The following is a 21,628-nucleotide window of genomic DNA, read 5'->3' on the forward strand; positions in this document are numbered from 1 at the left end:
TCTAAGGCAACAAAATCCTTACCCTGGAGGCAAACATTCTATTGCCCATTGGAGTCCACAGAGAAATATATAACCCAAAAGGGTATAGCTGATGTACCCCCCATCAGGGATTAACCCAGTTATACAGTCTCAGCCTGCTTCTGCTGCATGGTAGAAGAGAGAGAGAAACGTTATACACTGGACATCCAATTCCAAAATGTCATTATAGACCAGTAATAACCATTCTGGTACAGAAGTCTTCTTCTGTCACATCACAGGTAATATTAAACTCCAGAGCATGCCTGCACTTGGACCTGTATTGAAGGAGTGACCCCTTGACATCTTGAGACAAATCTAAATAGTTGTGTATCAGTCAGGTCATTATAGTCGAAGTATGGAATGAAAGGTCTTCATTCTGGGATGACAAATCCAGCATTGTTTAAGTTTGCCTCTTCTCTCTATTGCTGTACTGATTTTTGTCAGGGTGTTATTGTACCAGGCATAGCAGAGGATTCTGTGGGAATAAGAAGAGGAAAGATTGCTGTTCCCACCCCTCTCCCATCCATGAATCTCCTGAGGCCGGAAGCTCTCGTCTGCTCCTTGTGATGTTAGTTCCCTGGCTACTGCAACCCAGGCTGTCTGCCCCAATCCTGGTGCTGCTGTGGGCACCCAGTGCCCTTGTTGTCTGACCCAGACTTCTTGGCCTCTTTGGCCAGTCCAGGAGGGAAGGTCACATCCTGTACAAACCTGACATGTCTGATAACATCACACACCTGATTGGAAGGTTCCCAGTACCACTAGACAGACCCTAGCACCCTGATTTTCCTTGATTTTCTCTCCCACTCTTGTGGTATCTGATAGGAGTGAGGTACAGGGAAGCACCACATCCCGATTAGAGTCAGGGTGCTATGGCAGCCAGAAGTGCAAACCACTCCAGAGACATACACTGCAAGAGGGAAAAAAAAGAATGGTTAGTATACTGAGATTGGGATTTTGAGGACACAGCCTAAGCATACAGCTGCCCAGTCTACTGCCACCTCATAGAAGCTCAGTATTTCCCAGTGTGTCACAGTGCCATGTTTCCCTTGCACTGGAGTGTAGTGTTTGGTAGCCATGCAGCCCTAGTCAAGTGGGGTACCTATCCACTAACAGGCCTTCTTGGTATCCTTTCTTTAATGGCTGTTTAAATCAGCCATTCATTCATTTGGTGACTCCCATTGGCATGCAAGTGATACAGTACATACTCAATGAGAAGAGTTCACCATATTCCATGAGAATATGTTCACCATATTCCATGAGACTCTTGCTTGGGCAGTGAAAGATATTCCTTGGTTAAAGTGAAGTCCCATGGAGTATCCAAAAATATGACATAAGTTTTGTTCAAGGGCAGCTATGGTAATTACAGCCAGCATCCACATGCCAGATTGGCATAGTAGTACAAAAGCCTGGGTAGATGTTAATGGCACTGAGGCATCATTTGTGCCCATGACTGGAAACCAGGGGGTCAGTGTGATCAATCTGCTAGACCCAGGTGGGTCACAGTTCTCCTCTCCAGATGATTTGAGTGCATTGACGAGAATCACAAGATTGCACTGTATCATTAATCTTGATATCTTTCAGAATAAGGCCTTTTTTGATCCATTTTTGCATTTGTGTTGGACTCCCATGTCCAGTCTATAGATGAACCTAGCAGGCAATGGTTGCATCTGCTAGCCATATGGTGGCTTTAACCTAGCAGGTTCTGTCTGCCTCTAATTTCATTGTGTTGTCAATATATATATATATATACCATGCCACACTGTCAGCAGGCACATCTTCATATCTTGGGCCTCAGTAGCCTCAAGAGAGGCCAAAGCATCCCCCTGCAGGTTGTTCGAGGCTTTCTGGTAAGCTCAGTATTTCTTTATGGAGCCTACTGATCTTTTGGGATTCTTTCCAGGCCTGATCTTTGATGTACCATTTCCATTATATGCTGGAATAATGCATTTCCATTATGAGCTCTGTTGAGCTTTTCCAATTTTAATTGGGCAAGCTTGATAATCACCCAAATGAGAATGGGCAGTTCAGGTGTGGTGTCACATGTGGCATTCTGGCTATACTGCCCTATCTCCAGCATTGCCCAACAGCAAGCAAAGAAATGTCATTCAAAAATGGGTGACAGCTTCTGGAAGTTGGTGGGTCCAGAATCCAAGAGGTCGGTGCACCATGGTAGTTTCCTAGTGCCACAGACCAATGAGAGTGTATGTGTGTGGCGGGGGGAGGTGTGACTTACAGAAATGTATAGTTCCGTCAGGCTAGCAGGTTTCAGAGGTTCCAAAGGCTGTGCTTGGGCCATGGTTTATTGAACAGCTTCCAAGGCCTGCTGCTGCAAAGGGCCTTATCTAAAATTGCTTTGCTGGTCACCTTGATTAAAGGAGCCAAAGAGAACATCCATGTGGGACACATGCTATTTCCATTACCCAGGGAGACTCACCAGCTCTCCTTTTTATTAGTGAGTGCTGCCAGGCTCTAGTTTTTATTTGATGATCTCTGGGATACTTTGGCTTCCTACCCAAGTGGTCCCTAGGAATTGCATGGGTTATGCCAGACCCTGACTTAATCTGGATTTATAGTCAAAGTGGCACTAATCATTCCATCAGTGACTAAGTACAGCACTGTAGCCATGTGTTTCTCAGTTGGCCCTGCTTATCAGGAGGTTATTCACGTTATGGATGACTAAAATTTCTGTAGGGACTTGGGCTTGTTGAAGATCAAACCCCAACTACTAGTGGCATATTACAGAGAGATTTAAGTATACCTGTGGAAGTACAATAAAAGTGTATTGTGGGCCATTCCATGTGAACACAAATTGGTCCTGCAAAGGGATCACGTAGAAGGCATTACTGTAACAGCATACTGGTTTCCCACGTGGGTTGTCACCATCTCAGTGGTAGTGATGTTAGCAGCTGCTGGGGCCAGCCTGACGTAATCTTGTCAGCCTCCAGGCTCTGGAGGCCTTACAGACCAGCCAGACTGGGGTGTTAAATTGTGACATGGTGGTTATCAGCACTTCTGCTTGTATTAAGTCTTGAGTTAACAGAATAATTTCCCTTTCTCCACCATAAATTCAGTTGTTTTTTTTTTAACAATGTGCTATGGTTTGGGCAACTCTGTAGTTCGCTAAGAATGTAACTTGCCCTTAATGCTTGAATTCGTATTTGTGGTGTATACCCCTTGAGACGGTGTTGGTGATCAGTACTGCACACAGCCAAATGTTAATACCTGTTATGTACTCAATGGTGGGAACCACCGTCACCAGTACCTGAAATGGTCCAAAGGACCCCTCCAGGTTAATAACTTTAAAGATATTCTACTAGTAAATAGCAGCCTCAGGACACTTCACTGATCATTTTGCCTTTGTTTTAAATACCCTTCCCTTTATTTGTTTCTGTAACTGCTCTTTCTGAAATGTAAAAGGCATCCAATAAATATTTGTTAAGTGAAAAAATGATACATTATTTAATGAAAAAATTTAAATGAAAAAATAGGGAATTCAGTTTTTCTACAGGATTATTCAGTAGTTACATAAAGGACAAATTTACACACTCTGCTCTAAAATTATAGCTTAAAAGTTCTGTCAAAGTGCCACAGTATGATGTGGGAAGTACTACATGGTGAATCAGAGCTGACAAATGCTTGAAAAAAGTATAGCTTACTCACCAGTAAGAGATTTTAAGTGCATTTTTAATTAAATAGAAGTGCAACACAGACTCTACAGTTGCTCAGCTCCACCCTGTGTTGAATTACAATACAAGTAAATTGAATGGTTAAGCTGAAAATTACTTTAGTCTTCATATAGACTTGAAAATCTTTTCAACTATTGTAGCATGGACTTGACCACTTCTGCTGTGTTTTTATTTGTATTTCTGAAGCAAGGAGAAGTCAGGCTGAAGTGTTTGAAAGCTCTTCAGAGTCTATATACCAACAGAGAATTATTTCCCAAATTGGAGTTGTTCACTAACCGATTCAAGGTAAGCATGAAGGATGCTTAGCTCTTTATTTTTCACTTCTGAATACTATTTATAACTAGTTTAGCAAATGACATTACCAAAACAAGTATTTAGTTCGTATTTTTTCTACATATTCTCTGAACAAACCTGTATTAGATAGACGAATGAATCTCTTCTTTACAAAAGATATTGCCAACATGAATTCTTATTTATTGCCTTCAAGAGAAGCTCTCCGGCTTAAAGTAAGATTTTCTTTATGTATAGGTCTTTATAATTATATTAATTTTGCAAGTTAAGGTTTATTTGTCTCAGGGGATGCCAGTTGATAAGAAAGATTTTCGCCGTGAACATTTATGCTAACACTTCCTTTGTGGGAAGCAGGACTATAATAATATGATTTCAAGAGTAAAGCTTTCCATTTAATCTGTCATTACTCTTGCACATATTCCCCAAGGACATTACCTTTGGTTGGGCCCGGCTTATTTTCTGCTCATGGTCAATTTGATTTATAACTTTATTTCAGGATCGCATTGTATCAATGACACTTGATAAGGAATATGATGTTGCTGTGGAGGCTATTCGATTGGTTACCCTGATACTTCAGTAAGTATAATATTTGTTAATGTTTTAATTTAATCTGTTGATATTTTAATGTCTTTTCCTGGCATTATTGATGCAGATATATATAACCTTAATGTATATTCTTAGTACTTTAGGCTCTACTTTTGTACATGAAGGTTAGGTTTGAAACAAAATGTTTTCTGTTTTTCTTTGTTTTTTATTTTGACTATTTTCTGTTTCCTCCATATAAAAGTTATCTTACGCAGTCCAGGGCAAGTATCAGTGAAATAACATACCATCCTATTTTTAAAAAGGAGAGAGAGAGAGAAGGCTTCAAAATGGATAGGTTTTTCAAATAGGCTTCTTTGGAATGGTGTAGGACTAGAAGAAAGGAAATAAGGCATTTAAATTGTGTCATTAATATGATATTTTTAAACAGTAACAGTTTTATCTGTAGAGCTTTACTACAAACTAGAAGGAGGTCCCAGTAGGTCCTAGCAAAGTCATTACAAATCCTTCCCTCCCTAATTTGTGATGCTGTATCTATCATACACCATATACCATCTGTGCTGAGGTATTTTTCATAGAGATATTGTACAGTATTAATTAGGTAAATTATTAAATACTTTATGGTTTTGTTATATGATCAGTATTTAGTGTTAAAATTTTCTACTTGGTTACTGCTGAAGCAAAGAAGTCTTAAATTTTTATGTTCTTATATGTGCAACCTATCAGAATTGTTATGCTTCCTGATAGTTTATTGATTCTCATGGGTTTACTATGTAGATTAGTATATCATCTGCATACAGTTTCAGTTTTGTCTCCCCCTTTCCTAACCTTAAAACTTTTATTTCATTCTCTTATCCAGATGCATCAGGCAGGACTTTCAGCACTATAAAAGTATCACTGATAGTAGATTTTTTTTTGTTCTTGTCCTAAGAAGACATGTAAAGTTCTGTATTGCTGTGATTTGTGACAGAGGTTTTGATATGTGATAAAAGTGCCTTTTATTCTGAGTTGAGATTTTCCTTTTATATATTGATGAGCCTTACTGAAATTGACAGATTTGTCTAATTGTAAACCATCCTTGCATTTCTAAAGTGAATCTTGTTTGAACATGATGTAATTGGTTTTATTGTATTTAGCGTGAATGCAGTGTTATATTTAATATCTTACTTAAGGATTTTCACATTTGTGTTCATGTGTAAATTTGACACAATATTTTTCTTGTCCTTAATCCAACCTTTAAATCAGCTTCTCTTTGTAATATATCTTAAGTAGTTTCTTGCCCTTCTTGTGTTCTGAAATAAATTTTCTGAGAGAGATTAACCCTTCCTTGAAATTTTAAGAGAATTCTTTTGTTAAAGCCATGTCAGTTTTGAGTTTCCTTTGAAGAAAAGGTGTTTAATTACTGTTTTCACTTAGTCAGTGGTTATCTACCTAAATTAACCTTTATTTCTTCTTGTACTAGTTTTGGCTTTTTATAAATTTTAATATATAATTTCATCACAGTTTTAAAATTTATTTATAGTTCATCATATTTTTATTCATAAAACTCTGCTATTTCTCTTGTTAATTCTTCTTTTTTATCCTCTATTTTATTTGTGTCCTCTGTTTCTTGACCATCATGCCACAGGTTTGTTTATCTTACGATTGCTTTCAAAGAACTAGCTTCATTTGGCTCATTTGTTTCTTGCTTTCTAATAATCATATTTAAAGTAATAAATATATCTTTAATTACTGCTTTACTAGTTTCTTAAAAATTGGACGTACAGTATTTTCATAGGCATTCAGTGCTAAATATTTTGATTACCTTTATGATTGATAGTTTAATCATGGATTACTCAGTAGTATGTTTTTATTCTCCCCAGGTCAGGTTTTTTTAAACTGACCTTTCTATATTACTGTATTATCTGAGAATGTGTTCTGAACAGTCTGGTTAATTTTCTCAATTTTTTAAATATGTTTAAAAATTATATATATATGTATATATTATATATGTAGTACATATAGTTATGTGTTTATATTCATTACTTCGAATTTTTTTACTGTGTCATTAAAATTATTGAGACCTTTGCCTTTTTTTTTCTACTTTTAAAGAGGGATGTGTTAAAGTTTCCAACTAGTATTGTTCATTTATTTTTCCTTATAGGTTCTTGTTTGGTGTACTTCAGAGTATATAGATGAGTACCCATGCATTTGTGATGTGTATACCCTCTCCTAATGTTCATTTTATCCATATGTACCATTCTTCCTTGTAATTTATGAAGTTTTTTTCCTTTTCAAATCTATTTTTAAAAACACCTCCAGTTATGGTTTCCTTGTAAGCTTCACAAGCTTATCAAATCTTTCCCTTCAGCAAAAAAATACCCTGATATTCCACCCACTCAGCTGTTTCATTGGAACTGTCTACAGTTTAAGATCTCTATTGTTAAGATACACTTTTTTAAATCCTTTTTTCTTTTGTTTCAGTACCTGCTCATTCAGACAGGAGTAAACCTTCCTTTGCTGTTATTTCCAGGGAAGAACAATTATCTCTTAGACTCATCTAAGATTATCTTTCCTACTAGTTTACTTCCTTAAACAATGTTTTCAAACCATCTAAGAACTTGTTTGGATAAAAAAATCCTACTTTCATCATGAATTTAGAAAATGGTTTGACTGGTTTCAGAAGTCTGTTTTTAAGGTCCTTTTCTGCATGTTCATTGGAGGAGATAGGATAGAGCATGTCTTACTTTAAAAGGTGTGTAGCTATGGCCCTAAATCTGTGTCAGATGTCCTAATTCATTAGGTAGTCCTCTTCAGATTCTTCAGAGAGCTCTCCCCACTCTAGGTATTAGTGACTACAGTTTACCAGAGTGGACAGTGCCTTTGGCTATTTCCTTTGTGACCTTTACTATTTATTTACTCCTGACCTTCAGGTTTCCTCTGTTGAAATTGATTGCCCTCTACATAGTCCTGTTAGACAAAGTATTTTAAAGCTGTTCAGGCTGGCTCCCTTTAAATATTCCATAGATGGCCTACAGTAAACTTGGACCATTTATGGTTGGAGAAAGTACACCTCACTCCCCTTGTAGCCCTCTTTTCTTAATTTACTACCTTGGGTTGCTCCAGTCAGCTTTTCACATTTAGATCTTTTTAAGCACGTGATACCATTTCCCAAATCTCCTCACAATTGTAAAGAATATTTATAAAGTTTTTATAGTAGTTCTCTGAAACTTTGTGCTGCAGTTTGGCTTGGAAAGAAGGTTTCAGATTACTGCAACACTCTGACTTCTCTTGAAAGAAATCCTCTCTAACCATTATATTACTCAATCCCCTAATTTCTCCTTATATGTTATTTTGGTTATTAATGAGGTAAGGATCACAAAATGAGCTTTCAGCACTTACGTGCAATGATCTGGCTTTATTTTTCTTGGCTTGTTGGATCTCTACCAAAATGTCTCAAAACAGGTGAAGTTACATTTAACTTCCTGTTACATCTCCTTTGAATTCTTTTTCTGTCTACCTTAATTCTCTTTCTTTTGGCATAGATTATCAATTTTCCTTTCACTTATGAGCTCGGGTTCCTAAGATATCTTGTTAAATATTTTCCTATGAGTTTAACAAGTTTCTTCTGAAGGTATTAGCTAATTGAGGTGATGATATGTAACTGGGTGAAGAGATTAGAGCTTTGTGCCCCTCATAATTTAGGGGTATGAGTTAGGCTTGGGCAGACACTTCTGCTTCAGGACAGAAAGCCTCTGGTTACAATTTGTAACTCCTCCCTCGCAGACTTAAAAACTGTCTCCTTCAGCTGTAATCTCATTTTAACCCTCAGATATTGAAGAGATACATGAGGAGAGTTAGTTCATGGGCTAAGACACTCAGGCTACACTAATTTTTAATTTCCCAGTGCTTGCTGGTTCTAGCACAACCCAGCTGTTGCCCACTCACACTCCACTGGCTACTGTTTTTGCTTCACAGTAGAATTAGAACAGGCATTGTTGAGAGGGGGGAAAAAGAGTACTTTAAAATATTCTTCTAGCCTATTTTCCTTGATATTAAGCTTTTTTCATTCATAACTGTATTATCTCTTATACTGTGATAGAACTCCCTTCTTTTGCTGCAAAGGTCACTCTGATTTTATGTTTATTTGACAGATCCCTCAATCTCTGCTTAGCTTCTGAGGCATCTCCAGGACTGAATTCTGGGGGATGAGCTTATTCCCCCTACACCTTGTCAAGGACCTCTATAGCCCAAGAATTCTGTACTTCATCTAGCCATCATTAACTGTATTCATTTCAGACATTTTTAACCATGTAAATAGTCAGGAAATAGATGTTCCTTTTTAGAAATAAAAATTCTTGGAGACACATTCTGGAAAACTAAGAAATGGCTCAAACTTTAAGAATGCCTGAATGAGAAGGTGGGAAGTTGGTATTAGTAAAGGAATGATAGGAACTGCTATATCTATTTTATGTAGAAAGAATACTAAATAATATTGTAAATATGGTGATAAGACATCATTCATCATACTTCCCACATTGGATAATTTACCCAAAGACAACAAAATCACTGATTCAAAAAGATACATGCATTCCTGTGTTTATTGCAGCATTATTTATGGTAGCTCTTCAAGATATGGAAGCAACCTAAGTGTTCAACAATAGATGAATGGATAAAGATGATGTGATACACATGTACAATGGTGTATTACTCAGCCACAAAAATAAATTGAAATCTTGCCATTTGTGACAACATGGGTGGACCTAGAGGTCATTATGCTAAGTGAAATATGCCAGATAGAGAAGGACAAATTCCCTATGACTTCACTTATATGTGGAATCTAAAGAACAAAACAAATAGACTCATAAACACAGAACAGACTGGTGGTTGCCACAGAGAAGGGGATGGGCAAAAAAAAATAGTTCTGGAAAGAAGAATTACATAGCATATTAATAATTTAACTGTGCAACAGGGAAAAATACAGTCCCAGTGCCTATGAACAAAACTTTTAAAGAAAGTACACTTAAAGAAATTGAGTTAATTTGGGCTAATATGTGTCCCAGGATGGTAACAGTCACTGTCTTTTGGAGTGTATGGGAAGAAACGTGGAAATTTATTTTCTTATTTTATCTGTACTTTCTGAATTTTATATAATGATTAGGTGGTTTTTATAATTAAGGAGAACTACTACTTTCAAAGTGAGATTAAAAAGAAATGAAAAAAATCAATATGCCTTGGGCTTTTATAATGAACTTTTACAAAATTTAAAGTAGAGCTGAAAGTAAGCATTTGTTTTGACTTAGATGTTGCTTTCTAAACTTTTCAGTGGAAGTGAGGAAGCTCTTTCCAATGAAGACTGTGAAAATGTTTACCACTTGGTGTACTCAGCACATCGCCCTGTTGCTGTGGCAGCTGGAGAATTCCTTCACAAAAAGTGAGTCAGTTATCTTTGAAACCAGGTTCTACTTTTGTGTTTTGTTTTGGCATTGTTTGAGAGTTTGTAGAAGAGAGTAATAGTGACTAAAACCACTGCTGGAAGTGACCATTTCAAGTTCTGGGTGCTATAATATCTTCATAGGCTATGTCATGAATCACACCCCTGAGAATTATGTCCCTTGTGACAAATTCCTTTTCCCTGAAATCTAAAAGAATGATTCTCTCTGCTAAGCGTGTAAGTGGAGATTGGGGAAGTACATGATTTTTCCCTTTTAAAATCCTCAGTTCTTACCTTCTTAGCATCTATAATCTAAAATCACCTTCAAAATGCCTCCCAAGTTTTCATGGGTTTGTTTTTGTTTTTCTTTTTCTTTTTCATTCTCTCTGTTGGAATGAGGATTATTTTCATCAGCAATCCATAATGATTCTGGAAATTATATATACAGTCACAATTTAATTAAAAAACAAAACCTCATCTTTTTTTTTTTGACAAAGCATAGAACTAATGAGAGTTATTAACATAATCAAACATCCTTATGAAACACATTATTGATCATCGTGTACTATATATGTTCTATAATTTATTAGTAAATAAATTCATTCTTAAAATATAAACATTCTTGGGGGGAGGAGTGTTTTGCTTTGTTTTTTTCTTTTTGTTCTTAGACTTAACTTAGTGACTTTGATCACTGGCAGGTGAACCCAAAAGTCCACTACATTGTACTAATCTGTGATTATGCTAAGCACAGGTATAAATCATGCCCTGAGCAACTGGTGTGATTGATGATTAGCCTTGATAATTAGTAGGCCTGGCCCTCCATCCAGCATCCCTAGCTCAGTGCTGCAACAACAAGCTCTTCTCTATTCAGTGATACCTCTCAAAGAGGAAAAAGTTTCACTGTGAAAAATCTCTAAGAAGGAAGCTGGCTACTAGTACCTGTTCATAATGAAAGTGAGAAAGTAAGGCAAGATTTCCAGACATGACTTTTAAAATAATATACCGAATTTGCCGGTGATTCTGACATATTTGGCAAGTAGAATAGTGCTGTTTCTCTTTAAGGATTGTCTATCACAAATAACAAAAGGCTGTAGTCTTAACTTGCCTTTTTTTAACAGGACTATTATATTCTATTAATTTCTGTTCCCTACTAAACTTTTCAAAAAGCTGTGTGTTTTAAGAATTTATTGCTTCTATGGTTTCAAAGAAAAAAATAGACTAAAAAGTTTGGCTCTCTGCAGAATAGAGTCCATAAACTGGAAACACTTAAGTCAGAAAGAGCCCTTGGATATATTTGATTTTCTCTGTATTGTATTTATCTAAGTTTGAAAAGAATTTTTAAATTGGAATCTTTTACATGAAAATCCACAAGTATAATCCACTGTTAATTCTTATTTCTTTGTGAAAATGAAGCCAATTCCTATGTTAATGAAACCTTCATAGTATAATCTTGCTTTATGCCCCTAACCTAGAGATAGTCAGAAAACTTCATTCTTAATGATGTGATGGCTTAAAGCATTCTCCCACCATTTGATACTGCGATCTTTTAAAATCTTCAACAAGTAAACCGTAGAGTAGCCCTAGGAATTCCATGATTAGGTTTTAAAAATATACGTGTGTGCATGTACATACTTAGTCTGTAGTCTAGTTTATAAACTATGCACAAGTTTAACCAAGCATCCAAAAAATTTTTTAATGTATCTGAAATGAATGTTTTAATGTCATCAAGAATTCTAGTATTTTATTGTTAGAAAAATTAAGCTAATTCTTTTTCTTATTACTTTTAACTTTTACTTATTTTTTCTTCGACTATAGTTGATACACAATCTTATATTAGTTTCAGGGATGCAACATGGTGGTTCAGCAGTTACCCACATTATTAAATCTTCACCCAAATTAGTGCAGCTACTGTCTGTCAACACAGGAAGATGTTACAGAATCATTGCCTGTATTCTCCATACTGTACTGCCATCCCCATGACCAACTTATATGATGATTGAGAATTTCAGTGCCCCTTTTTCCCCCTCACCCTCCGCACCCAAGTACCCCAACCCTTCCCGCATGGTAACTACCAGTCACCTCTCACTTTCTACCAGTCTACTACTGTTCTGTTCATTTTGTTTTCTTTTGTTTTTAGATTCCACTTGTAAGAGAAATCATATGATATTTGCCTTACTCCTCCTGGCTTATTTCAGTTAGCATAAAACCCTCTAAGTCCATCCATTTTGTTCCAAATGGCAGGATTTCTTTCTTTTTTATGACTGAATAATATCCCATTGTGTATGTATGCCACATCTTCTCTATCTGTTCATCTATTGATGGACACTTTGGTTGCTTTCACATCTTGACTACTGTAAATAATGTGGCAATAAACAATAGAGGTACATATTTCTTTTTGAAACGGGGATTTTGTTTTCTTTGGGTTAATTGCTAGAAGTGGAATTACTGGGCTGTATGATATTTCTGCTTTTAGTTGTTTGAGAAACTTTCTACTTTCCATGGTGGCTGCACCAATTGACATTCACACAAACAGTGTAGGAGGGTTCCCTTTTCACCACATCCTCACCGACACTTGTCTTTGTGTACTGGCTGTCTAACTGGTGTGAGGTGATATCTCATTGTGGGTTTTGGGGTTTTTTAATTAAGATATTATTGATATACACTCTTACGACGATTTCACATGAAGAAACAATGTGGTTACTACATTTACCCATATTATGAAGTCCCCACCATACCCCAGTGCACTCACTGTCCATCAGTATAGTAAGATTTCACAGAGTCACTGTTTGCCTTCTCAAGGCTACACTGTTTTCCCCATGACCCCCCACACGATGTGTATCTCTCAATCCCCATCTCCCTCCCTCTCCACCCACTCTCCCACATCTCTCCCCTTTGGTAACCACTACTCCCTTCTTGGAGTCTGTGAGTCTGCTGCTATTTTGTTCCTTCAGTTTTGCTTCGTTGTTATACTCCACAAATGAGGGAGATCATTTGGCACTTGTCTTTCTCCACCTGGCTTATTTCACTGAGCATAAAATCCTCCAGCTCCATCCATGATGTTGCAAATGGTACATTTTGTTTCTTTCTATGGCTAAATAGTATTCCATTGTGTATATGTACCACCTCTTCTTTATCCATTCATCTACTGATGGACACTTAGGTTGCTTCCATATCTTGGCTATTGTAAATAGTGCTGCAATAAACATAGGTGTGCATACATCTTTTTGAATCTAAGAAGTTGTATTATTTGGGTAAATTCGAAGGGGTTGGGTTCCCGAATCAAATGGTATTTCTATTTTTAATTTTGAGGAACCTCCATATTGCTTTCCAAAATGGTTAAACTAGCTTACATTCCCACCATCAATGTAGGAGGGTCCCCATTTCTCTACATCCTCGCCAGTATTTGTAGTTCTTGGTCTCTTTGATGCTGGCCATCCTTACTGGTGTGAGGTGATATCTCATTGTGGCTTTAATTTGCTTTTCCCTGATGATTAGTGATGTGGAACATCTTTTCACATGTCTGTGCGCCATCTGAATTTCTTCTTTGGAAAATTGTCTCTTCATATCCTCTGCCCATTTGTTAATCGAGTTATTTATTTTTTGTGTGTTGAGGCATGTGAGTTCTTTATATATTTTGGATGTTAACCCCTTGTCGGATATGTCATTTACAAATATGTTCTCCCATACTGTAAGACACTTTTTTGTTCTGTTGATGGTGTCCTTTGCCATACAGAAACTTTTTAGTTAGATGTAGTCCCATGTGTTAATTTTTGCTTTTGTTTCCCTTTCTCAAGGAGATGCATTCAGAAAGAAGTTGCGCATGCTTATATTCAGGAGATTTTTGCCTGTGTTGTCTTCTCAGAGTTTTATGGTTTCATGACTTACATTCAGGTCTTTGATCCATTTAGAGATTACTTTTGTGTATGGGGTTAAACAGTAAACCAGTTTCATTCTCTTGCATGTAGCTGTCCACTTTGCCAACACCTGTTGTTCAAGAGGCTGTCATTTCCCCATTGTATGTCCATGGCTCCTTTTTCATATATTAATTGACCATATATGCTTAGATTTATATCTGGGCTTGCTAGTCTGTTCCATTGGTCTATGGGTCTTTTCTTGTGCCAGCACCAAATTGTCTTGATTACTGTGGCCTTGTAGTAGATCTTGAAGTTGGAGAGCATAATACCCCCAGTTTTATTCTTCCTTCGCAGGATTGCTTTGGCTACTTAGGGTCTTTTGTGGTTCCATATGTATTTTAGAATTATTTGCTCTAGTTCATTGAAGAATGCTCTTGGTATTTTGATAGAGATTGCACTGAATCTGTAGATTGCTTGAGGCAGGATGGCCATTTTGACAATACTAATTCTTCCTACCCATGAGCACGGGATGTGGTTTCATTTATTGGTTTCTTCTTTACTTTCTCTCGTGAGTGTCTTGTAATTTTCAGAGTATAGGTCTTTCAGTTCCTTGGTTAGGTTTATACCTAGGTATTTTATTCTTTTTGATGGAACTGTGAATGGAATTGTTTTCCTGATCTCTCTTTCTGCTAGTTCATTGTTAGTATATGGGAATGCCTCGAATTTCTGCATATTAATTTAATATCCTGCAACTTGGCTGAATTCAGATATTAGAACTAGTAGTTTTTTGGAGTGGATTCATTAGGGTTTTTTATGTACAATATCATGTCATCTACAAACAGGGTCAGTTTAGCTTCTTCCTTGCCAATCTGGATGCCTTTTATTTCTTTGTGTTGTCTGACTGCCGTGGCTATGACCCTCTAGTACAATGCTGAATAGAAGTGGGGAAATATGCATCCTTGTCTTTTTCCCGATCTTAGGGCAAAAGCTTTCAGCTTCTCGCTGTTAAGTATAATGTTGGCTGTGGGTTTGTCATATATGACCTTTATTATGTTGAGGTACTTGCCCTCTATACCTATTTTATTGAGACTTTTTGTCATGAATGGATGTTGAATTTTGTCAGATGCTTTTTCAGCATCTATGGAGGTGATCACGTGGTTTTTGTCCTTCTTTTTGTTGATGTGGTGGATGATGTTGATGGATTTTCGAATGTGGTAACATCCTTGCATCCCTGTAATAAATACTACTTGATCATGGTGGATGATCTTTTTGATGTATTTTTGAATTCAGTTTGCTAATATTTTGTTGAGTATTTTTTCATCTATGTTCATCAGGGATATTGGTCTGTAATTTTCTTTTTTTTTGGTGTCTTTGCCTGATTTTGGTATTAGAGTGATGCTGGCCTCATAGAATGAGTTTGAAAATATTCCCTCTTCTACTCTTTAGAAAACTTTAAGGAGGATGGGTATTAGGTCCTCACTAAATGTTTGATAAAATTCAGCTGTGAAGCCAGCTGGTCCAGGGTTTTGTTCTTCAGTAGTATTTTGATTACAAATTCAATTTCTTTGCTGATAATTGGTCTGTTCAGATTTTCTGTTTCTTTCTGGTCAGGCTTGGAAGTTTGTATTTTTCTAGAAAGCTGTCCATTTCTTCCAGGTTATCCAGTTTGTTACCATATTTTTCATAGTATTCTCTAATAATTATTTGTATTTCTGTGGTGTCCATAGTGATTTTTCCTTTCTCAATTCTGATTCTGTTTATGTGTGTAGACTTTTTTTCCTCATAAGTCTGTGTCAGGGTTTATCGATTTTGTTTATTTTCTTGAAGAACCATCTCTTGCTTTCATTGATTCTATTGTTTAATTCTTCTCAATTACATTTATTTCTGCTCTAATCTTTATTGTGTCCCTCCTTCTACTGACTTTGGGCCTCATTTGTTCTTCTTTTTCTAGTTGCGTTAGTTGTGCATTTCGACTGTTCATATGGGATTGTTCTTCTTTCCTGAGGTAGGCCTGTATTGCTGTATACTTTCCTCTTAGCACAGCCTTCGCTGCATCCCACAGGTTTTGCAGTGTTGAATTATTGTTGTCATTTGTCTTCATATATTGCTTGATCCCTGTTTTTATTTGGTCATTAATCCATTGGTTATTTAGGAGCATGTTGTGAAGCCTCCATGTGTTTGTGGGATCTTTTTCACTTTCTTTGCGTAATTTATTTCTTTCATACCTTTGTTATTTGAGAAAATGGTTGGTACAATTTCAATCTTTTTTAATTTCCTGAGGCTCTTTTTGTGGCCTAGTATATGATCTATTCTTGAAAATATTCCATGAGCACTTGAGTAGAATGTGTATCCTGCTGCTTTTGGGTGTAGAGTTCTGTAGATGTCTGTTAGGTCCATCTGTTCTAATGTGTTGTTCAGTGCCTCTGTGTCCTTACTTATTTTCTGTCTGGTTGATCTGTCCCTCAGAGTGAATGGAGTGTTGAAGTCTCCTAAAATGAATGCATTGCATTCTATTTTCCCTTTTAATTCTGTTAGTATTTGTTACACCTTTGTAAGTGCTCCCATGTTGGGTGCATAGATATTTATAATGGTTATGTCCTCTTGTTGGACTGACCCCTTTATCATTATGTAATGGCCTTCTTTGTCTCTCATTACTTTCTTTGCTTTGAAGTCTATTTTGTCTGATACAAGTACTGCAGCACCTGCTTTTTTCTCCCTATTGTTTGCATGACATATCTTTTTCCATCCCTTCACTTTTAGTCTGTGTATGTCTTTGGGTTGAAAGTGAGTCTTTTGTAGGCAGCATATAGATGGGTCTTATTTTTTTTATCCATTCAGTGATCTGTGTCTTTTGATTGGTGCATTTAGACCATTTACATTTTGGGTGATTATTGATAGGTATGTATGTACTTATTGCCATTGCAGGCTTTAGATTCGTGGTTACCAAACGTTCAAGGTTAACTTCCTTACTATGTAAGAGTCTATCTTAACTCAATTAATATGCTATTACAAACACAATCTAAAGGTTCTTTTTTTCTCCTCCTTTTTCTTCCTCCTCCTTTCTTTATTTATTAGGTACCATATTCTGTACTGTTTGTCTATCCCTTGATTGGCTTTGGGAATAGTTCATTTAATTTTGCATTTGCTTAATAATTAACTGTTCTACTTTCTTTACCGTGGTTTTATTACTACCTCTGGTGACAGCTATAAACCTTACGAACATTTCCATCTATTGCAGTCCCTCCAAAATACACTGTAGAGGCCGTTTGTGGGAGGTAAATTCTCTCAGCCTTTGCTTATCTGGAAATTGTTTAATCCCTTCTTCAAATTGAAATGATAATCTTGCTGGATAAAGTATACTTGTTTTGAGGCCCGCCCTTCTAGCCTGTAAGGTTTCTGCTGAGAAGTCTGATGATAGCCTGATGGGCTTTCCTTTGTATGTGATCTTATTTCTCTCTCTGGCTGCTTTTAATAGTCTGTCCTTATCCTTGATCTTTGCCATTTTAATTACTATACATCTTGGTGTTGTCTTCCTTGGGTCCCTTGTGTTGGGAAATCTGTGCACCTCCATGGCCTGAGAGACTATCCCCTTCCTCAGATTGGCGAAGTTTTCAGCAATTACCTCCTTAAAGCCACTTTCTATCCCTTTTTCTCTCTCTTCTTCTTTTGGTACCCCTATATTGCGAATATTGTTCCATTTCGATTGGCCACACAGTTCTCTCAATATTGCTTCATTCTTAAAGATCCTTTTTCCTCTGTGTCTCACCGTGTTTGTGTTCCTCGTCTCTAATTTCTATTTCATTTATTGTCTCTTCCACTGTATCTAATCTGTTTTTAAAACTTTCCATTGTATGTTTCATTTCTGATACTGACTTCCATAATGATTCAATCTCCAACCGGAATCCATTCCTGAGTTCTTGAATATTTTTCTGTACCTCCATGAGCATGTTAATGATTTTTATTTTGAAATCCCTTTCAGGAAGATTCATGAGGTCGATTTCATTTGAATCTCTCTCAGGTGTTATATTCATAATTTTACTTTGAACCAGGTTCGTTAGGCATTTCAAATTTGTATATGGCGCTCCCCAGAGCCTAAAAGCTCTACTCTCTGGAGCTGCTCAGCCCATGAAGCATGTCGGGGGTCACTGGGGAGCGGTATTTGTGCCTGGGGGGAGGAAAGAGTTGTTTCCTGCTTCCCAGTTGCTATGCCTATCTCCACTGCCAGAACCAGTGGGCTATGCACACAGGTATAAGCCTGAATGCTTTGCATTTGTAGTTGCTAGACGGGGCTTCCCTTTCGCAGGCCTAATGCCAGAGTAGGTTTTGCCGGTTTGCGCACTAGATGGGGCTGGCTGGGAGAAATGCGCAGTAGGCTGCATATCACAGAGGGGGTCCTAGGAGCTGGAATGCCTGAAGATCATGAAAGTTCCCAACCTTCTGGGCAGAGTGCCCCAGGACAATTTTGTCTACCTGTCCTTTCTCCTGAGCAGTGAGCTGTATGCAATCCTTGCCCCTTCAGCAGCCCTCTTGCTGTTAGGAATTCTCTCAGACTGCTCACCGTTCTTTTGTCCCAGAGCAGCTGGAAATGGATCCCTGCTTTCCACAAGCAGCTGGAATCTCAGTCTCTCCAGGAAGTCTGCCTGTCTTAGCTTTCCAAACCCCTAATCACGAGAGTAGTCCATTCAAGCACCATGAAATGTGGTGCTCCAGAGCAGATCTCCGGAGTTAGGTATTCAGCAGTCCAGGCCTCCACTACCTCCCTGCTCAGCTCCTCTTCCTCCTGCCGGTGACCTGGGTGGGGGAAGGGCTTGGGTCCCTCAGGGCCACGGCTTTGGTATGTTACCCTTTTCCGTGAGGTTTATTCTTTTCTCCAGGTGTATGCAGTCTGGTGCAGTCCTCTTTCCTTTTGCTCTTTCAGGATTAGTTGTATTAGTTATATTTTCGTATTATATGCGGTTTTAGGAGGAAGCCTCTGTCTTACCTCTCATGCTGCCATCTTTAAGCCTTTCTCCATCATTGTGGTTTTGATTTGTATTTCCCTGATCATTAGTGATATGGTGCATCTTTTCATGTGCATGTTTGGCATCTATATTTCTTTTTTGGAAAAGTGTCCATTCAGCTTCCTTTACCCATTTTTTAATCAGGTTATTTTGGGGGGGGGGCTTTTTTTTTTGGTGTTGAGGCATATATGTCCTTAGGTATTTTAGATATTAACCCCTTATTGGATAGGTCATTTACAAATATATTCCCACATTCTATAAGATGCCTTTTTGTTCTGGCGATGGTGTCTCTTACTGTAGAGAAGCCTTTTATGTTGTGTAGTCACACTTACTCATTTTTGTTTTTGTTTCCCTTGCCCAGGGAGATGTGTCTGGAAAGAAAAAATTGCTCCTGCTTGTATGCCAAAGAGATTTTTCCTTGTTTTCTTCTAAAAGTTTTATGGTTTCATGTCTTTACATGTAGGTCTGTCATCAATTTCAAGTTTACTTTTATATAAGTCATTAGACTGTAACTCAGTTCATTCTAGTCCATGTAGCTGTCAATTTTTCCCACACCAGAGACTGTCTTTTCCACATTGTATATTTATGGCTCCTTTGTCATATATTAACTGAACATACATGCATAGTTTTCTATGTAGGCTCTCCATTCTGTTCCATTGATCTGTGGGTCTGTTGTTGTGCAAATTATTTTGATTACTGTAGCTTTGTAGAAGAGCTTGCAGTTAGGGAGCATAATCCTCCCAGCTTTGTTTTTCTTTCTCAGGATTGCTTTGGCTCTTCAGGGTCTTTTGTGATTCCACATGAATTTTAGAGCTATTTGTTCTAGTTTATTGAAAAATGCTGTTGGTATTTTGATAGGGATATATAGAATCTAAATTGCTTTGGACAGGATTGACATTTTGACAATACTAATTTTTCTTACCCATGAGCATGGGAAAGGTTTCCATTTGTTTGTATCTTCTTTAATTTCTCATTACTGTGTTACAGTTTTCAGTGTACAGATCTTTCACCTCCTTGGTTAGGTTTATTCCTAGGTATTCTGTTCTTTTTGATGCAATTCTAAATGGAATTCTTTTCCTGATTTCTCTGTCTGCTAGTTCATCATTAGTATATAGGAATGCAATGCATTTCTGTATATTAATTTTGTATCCTGTAGTTTTGCTGAATCCACTTATAGTTTTAACAGTTTTTTATGGAGTCTTTAGGGTTTTTAATAGAAGGTATCATGTCATCTGAAAATAGCAATAGTTTTATTTCTTCCTTACCAATTTAGGTGCCTGTCTTTATCTTGTCTGATTGCAGTGGCTAGGACCTCCCGTACTATCTTTAATAACAGTGGTGAGAGTGGGTATCCTTTTCTTGTTCCTTATCTGAGAGGAAAAGCTTTCAGCTTTTCGCCATTGAGTATGATGTTAGCTGGGAGTTTGTCATATATGGCTTTTACTATGTTGAGGTACATTCCCTCTTTACCCATTTTGTTGCGAGTCTTTATCATGAATGGATGTTGAATTTTGGCAAATGCTTTAGTCAGTATCTATTCAGATGATTATGTGGTTCTTATCCTTTTTTTTGTTATTGAGGTGTATGACATTGAGTGATTTGTGAATTTTGTACCATCCTTACATCCCTGGACTGTTTCTCACTTGGTTGCAATGGATGATCCTTTTGATGTATTTCTCATTTTGGCTTGCTAATACTCTATTGAGGATTTTTGCATCTATGTTCATCAGGAATATTAATCTTTAATTTTCTTGTTTTGTAATGCCTTTTTCTGGTATTGTGTTAAAGAGATGCTAACCTCATAGAATGAGTTTGGAAGTATTCTCGCCTCTTCTACTTTTTGAAACACTTCTAAGAGGGAAGCACATAATAGAGGACTACAAGAAGCACATTAAAGAAGAACTATGGGTTTTAGTTCAGCTGTGAAGCCATCTGGTATTAGTATATTGTTTGTTAGGAGTTTTTTTATTACAAATTCATTTATGTTACTGGTAATTGGTCTTTTTAGATTTTCTCCTTGCTGGACAGTATTAGAAGGTTGTATGTACTTTTCTAAGAATTTGTCCATTTCTTCTAGGTTGTCCAATTTATTGGTATTTAATTTTTCATAGAATTCTCTAAGAAGTCTTTGTATTTTGTGGTGTCAGTTGTAAGTATTCCTTTCTCAGTTCTGATTTTGTTTATTTGAGTCCTCTCTTTTGTTTTTGATAAGTCTGGCTAGGACTTTGTCCATTTTGTTTATCGTCTCAAAGAGTCAGCTCCTGCTTTCATTGATTTTCTTCTATTGTTTTATTCTTCCCTATTTTATTTCTTTCTGCTGTGATCGTTGTTATGTTCTTCTTCTACTGACTTTGGGTTTCATTTGTTCATCCTTTTCTAGTTTATTTGATAATGAGATTGGATGTTTGGGATTGTCCTTCTTTTTTGAGGTAGTCCTCTATTATGTGCTTCCCTCTTAAAATCACTTTTCAGGCATCCCACAAATTTTGGACTGTTGTATTTTTGTTTTCATTTGTCTGCATGTATTGTTTGATTTCTGTTTTCATTTGTTCATTGATCCACTGATTATGTAGAAGAATGTTTTTTAGCCTCCATGTATTTGTGGAGTTTTTTGTTTTCTTCATGTAATTTATTTTTAGTTCCGTAACATTGAGATCTGGAAAGATGCTTGATACAATTTCAGTCTTTCAATTTATTGAGGCTCTTTTTGTGTCCCAGTATGTGATCTATTCTGGAGAACATTCATTCCATATGCACTTCAGAAAAATGTGTATCCTGCTGCTTTAGGGTGGAATGCTCTGTATATATCTGTTAAGTCCATCT

At 37.0% G+C, this 21,628-nt stretch overlaps 1 protein-coding gene across 2 annotated transcripts in view; it reads left to right on the forward strand.

Moving 5' to 3' along the window:
- STAG1 (STAG1 cohesin complex component) overlaps positions 1–21,628 on the forward strand; it is a 463,391-nt gene that overhangs the window by 337,509 nt on the left and 104,254 nt on the right. For both annotated transcript variants that reach the window (XM_036877372.2, XM_057498066.1), the window contains 3 exons: positions 3,891–3,989; positions 4,492–4,571; positions 9,844–9,951. In XM_036877372.2, coding sequence (XP_036733267.1) covers positions 3,891–3,989; positions 4,492–4,571; positions 9,844–9,951 — 287 coding nt within the window. The remainder of the gene's footprint in view (positions 1–3,890; positions 3,990–4,491; positions 4,572–9,843; positions 9,952–21,628) is intronic.

The sequence above is a fragment of the Manis pentadactyla genome, chromosome 1 (assembly GCF_030020395.1).
Source record: "Manis pentadactyla isolate mManPen7 chromosome 1, mManPen7.hap1, whole genome shotgun sequence".
NCBI classification, from domain to species: Eukaryota; Metazoa; Chordata; class Mammalia; order Pholidota; family Manidae; genus Manis; species Manis pentadactyla.